At 35.4% G+C, this 12,050-nt stretch overlaps 1 protein-coding gene across 1 annotated transcript in view; it reads right to left on the bottom strand.

Moving 5' to 3' along the window:
• Positions 1 to 3,775: 3,775 nt before the first annotated feature.
• Positions 3,776 to 12,050, bottom strand: part of LOC104521170 (conserved oligomeric Golgi complex subunit 5-like) — a gene marked incomplete at its 5' end in the record, with an annotated part of 10,671 nt that continues 2,396 nt past the window's right edge. The window contains 4 exons of the mRNA XM_010163085.1: positions 3,776 to 3,792; positions 4,303 to 4,423; positions 8,761 to 8,830; positions 8,931 to 8,985. Of these exons, the coding sequence (XP_010161387.1) occupies positions 3,776 to 3,792; positions 4,303 to 4,423; positions 8,761 to 8,830; positions 8,931 to 8,985 (263 nt within the window). The remainder of the gene's footprint in view (positions 3,793 to 4,302; positions 4,424 to 8,760; positions 8,831 to 8,930; positions 8,986 to 12,050) is intronic.

The raw sequence follows: 12,050 nt of genomic DNA, 5'->3' as shown, positions 1-12,050 counted from the left end.
TAACTACACCTATTTATTGCTAGGACTTTGCACTTGTCTGGAACAGAAATGAAATCAGTTCAGCTAAGATGTATCTCCAATTTGCTAAGAATATTCTTCACTCTAATCCTGTTTCCCAACATACTTTCCATTCTTCTCTGCTGGATTATTACTTGTAAATTTAATAAGGATATACCATATTACATCATTCAAATCATTAATGAAAACACGAGCCAGCTGCAGAAAACATTTCAACAAAACCCCACTTGATATATTGCTGGGCAACAGTGAAAAACCGATGACAACTTTTGGAGTACAGCTTTCTCAAAACTTCTGCACTCACTGCACAACATTTTCGTCTGGATTATATTGCTGATTCCTGGTAGTGTATCAAGGTGTCCAGAGCACTATTCACACCAAACTACAAGACAGCCATAGATCTCTCTAGTTCCAAGACCTGTTCTGCTGCCAACAAAGAAAATGTGGTTAAACAGGATTCATTCTTGATAAATCTATGTGGCCTAGTATTTAATAACACTTTTATATTCTAGACTCCAACAAATAGTTTATTTGTTCTAGAGTTTCTTTGCTTAAGGAAGTCAGAAAATAGGAGCCAGTGAGTTCTATTTGCAAAAAAGCAAGCTCTCCCATCTTCTGAAATCTCAACTCTCCCCAGGAGTTCCCAAATATAAACACTAAGAACAATTAGATTACTCTGAAAAGCAGCTGAGATACATTAGGATGAATATGCATATTGTTTATATTTGTTTTATAAATATTTATATACATAAATACATACATACATACGCACACAAAGGAAAACACTCTCCTTTCTATGGAAAAGGTCTAAGTTTAAAAAGCAAGAGAGAAAAAGAAGAAAAAAACAGATTGCTTAGGTTCAAAATATTTGGAGAGATTTTGCTCTATTTAATGTCATAAGCAATTTCAAAGATGAGAAAAAAACAGACCATGTGACATTACTACAACACAACTACAAGAACTAAGTGTAAAAAGAAATAGTGAATTTTCACAAAGAAACTCAATTCTCTCCCTCTATCAAGTGTTATTTTGTATTATCGTAAGACACAAGCTGGGTGACGAGATGTTTTGCTATAGATAACTTCACAGTCTTCACAATGGTGTTCCCTTTAGGTGGAAACTCCACGGTACTACACGTAGTAGGAATACTAAAAAAGCACACTGAAATAGAGAAACCTCCTGGACAAAACAAGGTGCCACCAATGCAATCTCCATGAAGGCAGGCAGACAAGAGGTTTTTTTCCCTCTCCCATTTCCTCTAATTTTTATTCTAACAGACATATCAGCTATATCCAGCCTTTTTCTTGCTTAAATGATATCATGACACATCTTGTTTACCTTATAAAGGTGCTAAGTCAAATTTTTTTCTAGCCTTCACAAAATAATTGTGCACAAAGGTGACAGTGACCCTGGGCCTGAAGATGTCACTAGTTCTGGAGTGCACTTTAGAAGACAAGGCTACCCCATCGACTTTATGCCAGCTACGAAGAGGCCTTCCAGGCATAGCCAAAAAGCTTCTTTCAAATTATATTTTTCCCAGTATCATGCACATCCTCACTAATTTCAGTTTTCTCCATCCAAGCTACACTCCTTTACAAGTATCATCAAAATTGAGTTTTATTTCTTTGAATTTCCCTTAAGTCTTCTGTTGTCAGGTTAAGCCTAAATAACTGACATGTGTAAGCTTTGCTCCCTCTTTATAAAGAACACAATGCATATGCAGGGGTTTCTCCATTTTAGATAGATTTCCATAACTGACAATATTTTGCCTTTTCTCTAGAATTACTTAGCTTTAAAGTAAGGTCATAGTACTATCTTTCTTCCATTCTCACTTCTCATAAATTACATGGAAGGTAGTATGGTCTTGGAGCAACTTCTATGTTAAAGACACCTAAAACCATATTTCAATAGACTCCTTCCCCTTCATTTTATGGCTGCATAGCTTAGTTGCAGACTAACTCTGAGTTTACAAAAGAGTAAAATTATGGCTGCTGTGGGAGCTTGCCTACACATACTATATGCTCACAAGGTAACTGAAGCAAATAAATTCACTTGCTGTGAAATAAATTATAATACAACCATACAGAGAGACTAGGAGTTTATTATAATTAAAAGAAATCTAGGCATTTATATGAATAATGATTACATCGGTTCTAGGTATCTGACAAGCCAAAAATATGAATCCTTTGTTGTCCAGAGCTAGCTCTGTAACTGGCAGACAGAATTAACAACCCGTCCATAATCAAGCTAGCCATTCACTGCACGACTAAGAATTTTTTCATCTTCATCTCATCAGTTACTGGCCACTGTTACTGACAGTAATTTCTGCATATCCACATACAAGACAGCAGATTTTTTCATAGCTCCAGAATTTCTTCTGTTAAAGGGAACTGTATATAATGTACCATTTTCTTGTCACATTCTATTGTATAAACTTGATTAGCAATGTTTCTTTTTCACTTTGTAAAATATTTGTATTAAAGTATCACCAAGAAACCTAGTAAGGGCATGTAATTCACTGCATTACACACAGTGTGACATCTCAATATGCCACTTGCTTTACCTATCCATATGCTGAATTGGATTGTATAATATGAAGTATAATCACTAGGAGCAGATAATAGCTTATTCAATAGTCTATCATAGCTCTGTTTTCTGCTTTGCTAGAGAACCCAAGTAAGCGTGTTGGAAGGTGGAGGAGTTGCAGAACAACAGCCAAAAGATGAGGGAGGGGTGCAGATGGAGAGGTAAGGGAGAAGAAAGGAAGAAATACCAGGAAAAGAGAGGAAGAGAGAAATGACAGTAGATAAGGGATTTTACCTGGCCATAAACCATCCAGAACTAAGGATTAATTAAGGATTAAATTATGGACCACAAGCCTTGGCTCCCCCCTCTATAGACTGTAGGATGAAACTCAAAAGGGCTTCCTAAGGGGACACGTTTCCCTTCATCTTTAATGACAGTAATTATCCAGACTTTTCTAAGCTTCAGGAAAAGACCAAGTAGTTGAAAACGTGAAACTCAAAAGACTATGACACTTTAACAGAAAAAATTGGAAGCTCCTTTTCACAATGGTTCAAGAAAAAAAAAATAATTAAAAAAATAGGCATTTTCTTTAAAAGAAAGAAATTCTAAAAACTACACAAGATAAACATCTCAGATTTTACCATTAAATTGTACTAATTAATTAAATAGGAACTAGCATTCAGATTAATCCCACAAGACTTGTAATTCAGGTAGTTAAAAGACAGTATTACTTTATATATCCTGAAGATGTGAGGGGAGATGAAAATGGAAAGAAAATTAAAAATTAGAAAAAATAGAAAATTAGAAAAAATATTCTAGCTTAGAATCCTACAATTGCTTAAGTGCTTCAGTCAAACTGATATACTAAATAAATATAAAAACTTTCCATTTGCAACACAGCATCCGTTAATTATAAGACTAAGTCACTGTCTAATAATTTTTTGATTACACAGTATAAAAAGAGCAGTAATGACAAATACGCACAATAAACCTCAGGATGATTCTGAATGTTTGATAGTTCAGCCCTCCCACAACCTATTTTTGGAAGCCGAAATTTGAATACATTAAACGAAAAGAGAAACAGCTGGCAAGATATCATATACAACACCAACAACTGATCCCCAAGACTAATGGGATGTTCCTCACTGCCTCCTGCAGCATAGTGTGGAAGTACCCAAGCTAGCTCAAGCAGAGAAAACAATCTAGCAATATAACATGAGCTTCGTGAGAACTATTTCATCATTCTTCCTAGAAGCCAATAAAACACAGGGTAAATTAGTCACTACTGCAGAAGAACACTTCCAGTATCTGAATTAGGCTAGGTATCAGTATATCGTATCATATTGCTTTCATAAAGGTCACAGGGACAGTAATTTCTTTTAGGATGTAAACTGTAATTCAAGCAATGCCTTATTGTAGTGCAATGTCTTCCAAAAGCTAAATAAATATATATAAAGCCTTTTATATAAACACAAACCGGTAAGAAATTAATTGCTTCACAAAAAAATTGTTGCTCAAAAGAATACAAGTTATTACCATAGAATTTTCATGTTATTAAATACCTTTATCTACAGAAGTCATATGAAAAAATTGAAGTTAGTAATGAGTTCTGTCCGTACCATTTCTCAATTCAAATCAGGAAGTAGGCAGTAAGAACCACAATAAAGAGTTTTGGGGGTTTCTCTGTTTAAGTCAAACACTAGTGTGAGTCATATCAGTACAAGCTAAAAATGCCTCTAAAAGTAACTAAGGACTCACCAAGTTCATTGAGACTCTGCGCAGCTTTTGTAATCTCTCTGCTTCCTCCTTGCAGTTGTCCTTGAAGTCTCTTACTGAGATACAAGATGCGTATTATCCTCCGCAGTAAGTCACAGGCAGCCTGCAGAGAAATTGTAGCATTAGGGGATATTATCAGTACACGGAGATCACATAATACTAGGCCTCAAATATGGAAATATTTTAACCAAGAAAGGAAATATGGACGTGAATAAAACCAAGGAACTTGAGAACACTGAAACCCCTTTGTTTAGGACTTTTTAACCTGATTTTATGCAATATAGACCAGTACTTTCAAAAGCTGGTAATTAAATTCATAGGACTACTGAGATTATGCTGTCATTACTATCACAAAAAAAAACAACCCAACTCAGAACCCTATGACAAAGACATGTTCTATTTCTTACTAGAAGTGAGCTTTACTTTACATTGTGCATCTCTCCTCAGTATTCCTCCCCTTTGTATGCTTCAGTAAAATTAATAATTTGGCCTTGCCAAACAAATATTGATCCAAAATAAGCAAAATGGCAGCATTTACTTCAGAGGACAATAAAATTTAAAGGCTAAATTGTTATTACAAATACTGACTCCTATGGTGGGAATAGATGTAAAAACTCATTTTTCAGCAAAACTTGAAGGCCAGTCACCTTCATTCAGCCAACTGTTAGTGCACATTCTTGCATAGGCTTATTAAAATACACAGCATTCTTGGCTAAAACTTAAGAAGATGGATGCATATGTAAATTTTCAGGAAATGTATTTGTGTATGTTTTCCTCAGCACCAATTTAGAATAAAAGGCATGGCTGACATCTGAATCAAACATAATGGTTTCATAAGTTTTCATTCAACTAAGATCTTGAGAGAGGTTTTCTCTTTCTACACAGTAAATAATAGAGAAACAGTAAGAGTTACTTCAAGTGTAGGGTTCCTGTAGGGTTGGATTGTGTCAATGGGGCTAGGAGCAGGAGCTGCAGGAGCAGCAACATTCTGAGTGGGTAACATCTGAACTAGAATTTAGAAATGCAATTCAGAAGTTAAACAAATATGTGGACTTCAGTACAGTCATACATCTGCAATTAGATTAATTTAAGAGAGGTAAATGAGAAATTTGGCAAAAGTAAGAAATAATTGTTCTGAGGTATTTTCCCTTGTACTAGACAAAATCTCCCGAAATATTTACCTTACGGATATCAAAATCAATTTTTTAATTTTTTTTTTTAATATTTAGTATCTGGCAGACTCTGAACCCCTTTCTTAGACTCAAGTTCACGTCTTGAAAACTAATGTTAAAGTGCACATATGAAAACATACATGAGTCATTTCAGCCAATATTCACTGAACTGCACAACTTGTCAGTCTCCTCCCTATGCCAGCACAAACCAATCAAACCACAAGTATTTGTAGTTTAATTTTATGAAACATCTAGACAGAACAAAAAGAAAAAATGAGAAAAAGCCCCATTGAGCCGAACCACTGAAAGCACAATTACTCTTGCTGCTTTTGGTTCTGTATCACATAGTCTGAAGTGCAAGTTTCCTGAGCATTCTAAGACAACCAAATGATTTCTATCACCATTAGTGAAAACCAAGTGGGGCTTATCCTACTTTGAGAGATTAACGCATTAGTTTTTATTAATTCATTTCTTTAATTGGAAAAATTTTGATCCATGTATCACTTTCATATCTATGAACTAAATTTCTACAAGATGGATCAAAAATAACTTTTTATATAGTGCACTGTGCTTCACCAAATAAGAGGGCATAGTTTTATTACTCTGCTTTCAAATTTAATTATTCTTTAATCCAATTGTGTACCTCTGGCTAATGCTTTTCCCTAGGAATTCAACTTCAGTAATCTTCTAACCATCTTTTACTGTACATGCCAAAAGATTATTTCTTTTTCATTTGATTGTTGCTCATTATCTCCTATCCCATGAAACAATCTTTTAAAAGGACTATCAAGCTAAGTAAGATAAAGTTACATTTAGATACAATAGCAAAAAAAAAAAAAATTAACTTCTGGCCCTGGGAATCAGAAGGAGGAGAAGAATTCAAAGACACTGAGGATGCACTCTTATTTCACAGTGATTGCTACTGCATTGTGCCCTTGACAAAGATTCTGTTTCACCCAAGTATTTCCATTTAACTTAATAAAACTCCCAGTCACTGTAAAAGAATGCAATATATGAGGACCATGTAAAAGAAATAAAAAAATTTATCTAACAGTGGAGTTGCTCACAGATGCTAGATCCTCTAACCTGATCACCTGCATAACAGAAGTCTGAATTAACTCAGGAAACATTCCCTTCCTGAGCTGTTATAGTATGCTTTTCTAAAGGAGATGCTTTCATACAAGAAGGAATGAATTCCACTGTTCAAGCAAGAATTAATTTGGAAATGGCCAGCAGCCTGAGTTAGTCCCAGTGGTTTTAGTAAAAGTAAAAATAAAACTTGATTTTCCTGGAGATTACATGTTAATTATCTCCTGAAATTTAAAGCAACATATCAACACTAACAGACATTATTGCTACAATTTGAGTAATCAAAAAGCCTCTTACTTTTAATCTCAAGTTAATTTTAAGAAATCATTGAAAGAAGACTTAATTATAAAGAGAGGACCACTTGAAAATGTGGTAGTATGTAGATCATATATGCAACTGGATATATCTGCCAGTTTATAATGTAATTGAATATACATATATAAAACAGGAGCCTGAAAAAAGATGAGACAGTCCACTATCTTCAGAATACATTTACTATTTAGTTATGGTAGCACCAGGAAGAAATCTGCTACTGGTGAATATTTTAAAGAAAGAATAACTTTAAAGTAAAGAACTATTGTTTTTTAAAAGGTTTTAAAAATTTGGCTGTTATAAGGATTTTTAAACACTGAGATATCTGAAATTAAGAGAACACAGAAACACATAGTCAAACAGAGCTGCACAGAAAATAACCCTCTGAAGGAAAAACTTTTTGTCTACGTATTTCAGCTGTTAACTATTCCCATTTAGCTTGTGATCTACTATGGAAAGACTCAGAAGAGGACAGTATGATTTAAAGTAGGAAGTAAGCTTTGTGAATCTGCTGCTCTCCCTTGGGATGCCAGGAAGCTCTAAGAGCAGAGCAAGACACAATATACACAAGCACACAGCAGAGATTTAAAATTCAGGGCTGGATTTGAAGTTTGACAAAGAATTTGCAGTGAGAATGGTTATGAAAAAGCCAGACTATATTAAAAACAATTAGGGATGGCAAAATTTAGCTTTATACAAGCCAAATATTCCTTCAGTTTGTGAGCAGTCCCACAGCAATCAATGGAGAAGCACTAAAATAATAGCATCATGAGTACAAGAGGCCCTTAAACACCACACAGTTATGCAAAACATACCTGCCAACCCTACATCTTTTGACAGTGCAACCTCTTTTATCAGTCATCTACCTTTTTCTACCCTGTAGCTCTTTTTTCTGACTTACAGCCAAGAGAAGCCAGATATTACAAATTCCTTGGCACAGACTGAGTAATGCTGACCCTGGATGCATGCTGCTTTTACACCACAGGAAAATCCACGTAACTCTGCTAAAGCAAAGAGAAAGCAAAGAGCACCCAAGAAACATTTCCTAAGTTCAGGGACTCATTATTCTCAGACATCCTTCTGCAGTTTGACTTTGTGAAAGGTCAGGGCAGAAATTATCTTAATCTTTAGCCTCAAATTCCCACAACCCTTTCCACAGCTGCAACATAAAAAAAAAAAAAAAAAAAAAAACACACCACACCAGCAAAAAAAAAAAAAAAATCTGCCCCTACCCTGCCACATGGAAGTCACGAAAGTTTTGGAATAGTTTTCAACTATTATAAAATTAACAATGGAAGTGTCTGACACCTGACCATTGTTATGATAAGGCCTCTCCCTCTGCTGTCCTCTAACAGAGATCTACATTCTTCTGTAGACTCCACTTACATTCTAAAGACAGGGACAACTATGTACCTGGGCTTATAAAATTCCAGAACCACAACTGGGTCCATAAATTGTATCTTGACCATTTTGAAAGAATTAATTACCAAACTCTTTACTAAATTGCAGCCAAACATGCATTACTTGGAGGAGAAAAGCATCTTCCACACAATGGCACCATAACATTAAATACCAAAATTATACAAACAGTAATGAGAATTTAATTAATCTGTACTCAGATAATCCTTCCCTCTTCCCATCTCCACAAAAACTCACTGAGCTACTGCAAAGTTCAGTTTCCTACTTTGCAATACGAAGCACTTCTCAGTAGCTCATAAAGAGACACAGAAATAGTGTTTTTTCATTGAGAAATACCAACAATGAACTACAGGCTACCAGAGTATGAAAATCCCACCCATGTCTGACAGTTGGAAAATAATACATGTTCAAAAACGTTTTTTAAAAATATATTTTTAATACAACTTACTTGAAGTTTTGCTAGCTGAGCTGTGCGAGACACTATTTTGTTGTAGGGGTCAACAATTTTGACTCTAATTCTAAAAATAAGAATATAAGTTTAGTTATAGAAGTATTAATAAACAACATGATAGAACAATTAAGAATGTATACTTTCTAATCACATAATGAATGTCATACCTATCAACAGTACTTTGTAAAGCACCAATTCTAGTCTGCATCATTTGGAGGACACCTGCAAAATAAAGTAGATTTTTTTACATGGAACACTTGTCAATTATAGAAAGAACTATTCTTCAAATCATAGTAATTACTGCAGACTACTTTAGCATTAAAAAAAAAAAATCCCAACAGTTTCTCTCTTTACAACAAAGCATTCAAACAGATTAAAATTAATAAAATACAGCATATTTGGAAATAAATTGAGCAGGTAACAGGTAACTTAATGAATGTCAGAGAAAAATTAGTGGTAGAGAACACAAACTTACAGAAGAAATATCACTCAGAAATCCACATTATGTAGAAATATCATTCTGAAATCCATTATATGTTAAGTTTCAAATAATATTTAAATTATGTTGCTTTCTAAGAGAATGATGATCAAGACTGCTATTCAAAGGCATATAACCTGGCACAAACACCTGAACATAATATACGAAAATGGCACAACCTATTTAACACTATTTGTTTAAAATAGTGACTAGATAGTTCAGAGAAAGCAACAGACAAAGAGGACTGAAAAGACTGAAAAACCAACTCTATTTCAAGGTTCCTGTGCATAGGCATCTTTAGCAAAAAGTAAGGTAACCATGTCATTCTGAGGTCATCTAATTTAGATTAAAAACAGAGCAAACTACCCTAATTATGTTTCTTCCAGATTATTTTGGCAAAGCAGCTCAAAGAAAGCCCACAAGCATGCTTGTTCTTTTCTTGTTAAATTGCAAACAAAGTAGTCAAGGGTAGCAGTCATTTTTGCAATATGGAATCAGCCTGCTGAGAATTTAATTAAGTTACACAAAACCAGGCCTATGAAATTATTTTTTTTCCAGTTATGGTTAGCGTTCTCAAACATACTACATTTTTGTAAAGCCCTGGTTAACAGCATGTCATCATCAAACTGGATAAAACTGCAATACGATACAGTAAAATGGAAGATAAATAAAACTACTGCTAATAGTTTTATTCAGCTTGTCCTGTACTGGGACTACATCTCACATATTTTGTATAAAAACGCAAACTCCCATCTTTTCCATATTTCAGAATTACTAACTTGGCTTAGTGTCAGACTCAGGAGTTCTCTGACGTTTATACGTGGAATGGCAGGCATGCAATTCTCACATACCAGAGGGTGAAGATAGGAGATACAGTGAAAAGTTGGCAAAATAGGCTGAATTTTCTACTCTGAGTTGCAATAACGGGGGAGCACCAGTAGCACGACATCGCTGCATCTCTGACTGCGACATTGTGATAAAGCATACAGCAGTCCTCTTGTCAGAGGCAGAACTAGGATGGGTGAAAAGGCAATCGACCCTCTCCACCTGCTGCGTAAGATACGGGATGATACTGTTTAGCCCATCTTGAGCTAACAGGCAGCTCAAGGTACAAACAGAAGAGTTTGTATACCAGATGAGTGTACCATTTCAAAAGTGCACAGATCTAAAAAAGAAAGGATTCCACAAGCTGGGTACATCAATTTGAAACTTTTAACGAGATTCACTTTCGTACACCCAAATGATTGTGCATGCTGTTAGCTCCATAATCTTAACTTGCTAACTTTCTTGATAAACATACCAAGAACTATGTGTTTCTAACATAATAATTAAAATTTCTATTGACATTCATCCTTTCTTTTTCTTTCGAACCTTGGCTCAGTGTTTCTCTACAGTGACCACATATCACGTGTGGCAGGGGCAGTGCAACGATAAGAAAGTTTTGCAAAACTTAAAACATCATCTTTGTGTGCACAGACTTTTCATTTTCCTGGCAGCTACAGACTGTAGTTTCTACTGATGTCTCATGTTTCAAACACTTCTCAGGTTTAGAACCTCTGCCTGCTCTCCTTTCCTCACACACAGAAAAGGACTCTTAAAGAGCATAACCCTAAGTAAATGGAGAAATTTCAAAAAATTTGAGGTGAAATAGATTTTATTTTTACTTTGGGTAATTAGCTGTAAAACATGCATTATTTACCACACTTGCCTTACAGAAATGTTTTATAACTGAACAGTTGTTTTGAAGTACTTCATTCTTTCCTCAGAGCAATTTTAGGAAAGAATGCCTTCAGAAACAACCATTATTTCAGAAAACACAATTCCACTGAGCACGAATTGCTGAAGACTGTGACTGGGAGGTAATTACCAATCACAAGATTGACTACAGAGTCCTAGCTACTTCTTTGGAGGATGAACACAGATTCCAGTCTTCTTATGCTTAATTTTCCAACTGTTTGAAAAGCTATTCAGGAGCTACTGTTGCTAGATTAAATAGGCATCTCTATTTTTATAGCTATATGCAAATACTAACAACCCAACACTTTAGCAAACAAGTTCCAAAGACTAAGGAGATACTATAACTGTCAGTAACCAGAAACTCTCTGGTTATGCCAAAACCTGAAAGCAGAAGGAACAAAGATAAATTACTTAGCAAGTTACAAAATTGAAGGGGAAAAGGAGGTATGCTTGGATCCTATAGTATATGCAAATTAGCATATTATAAAGGTAAATATCTTTCTGCACAAAAAAACCCCCAAAACCATATGAAGTTCCCAGCAAGTGACAAAGAGCAGAATGGCAGGTCTAACAAGCTCCTGGCACAAGAACAATATAATGGAACAATTTTTCTATACAGATTCAATGGTTCCTAATAAGCCTTTTGAAAGTCAGCAGTTCATGTTAAAATCCAGATTAATCATGATTAATTAAATCACTATTAAAGGTGATGTAGTCCAACTCTCCTGCAGTGAGCAGGGACATCTGCACCTAGATCAGATGGCTCAGAGCCCCATCCAGCCTGATCTTTAAAGTTTCCAGGCTGGGGCATCTATCACCTCTCTGGGCAACCTGTGCCAGTGTTTGACCACCCTGTAAAAAATTTCTTCCTTACATCTGAGTCTAAATCCACCCTCTTTTAGTTTAAAACCATGACCCATTGTCCTATTGCCACAGACCCTGGTAAAAGTCTGTCCCCATCTTTCTTATAAGCCCCCTTTAAGTACTGAAAGGCCTCAATAAGGTCTCTGTGGAGCCTTCTCTTCTCCAGGCTGAACAATCCAACCTCTCTCAGCCTCTCTTCATAGGAAAG

This window comes from Antrostomus carolinensis, unplaced genomic scaffold (genome assembly GCF_000700745.2).
Source record: "Antrostomus carolinensis isolate BGI_N321 unplaced genomic scaffold, ASM70074v2 scaffold14282, whole genome shotgun sequence".
Classification (NCBI taxonomy): domain Eukaryota; kingdom Metazoa; phylum Chordata; class Aves; order Caprimulgiformes; family Caprimulgidae; genus Antrostomus; species Antrostomus carolinensis.
Note: the sequence above shows the minus strand (reverse complement) of the source record. Positions and strands in the feature narration are given on the sequence as shown.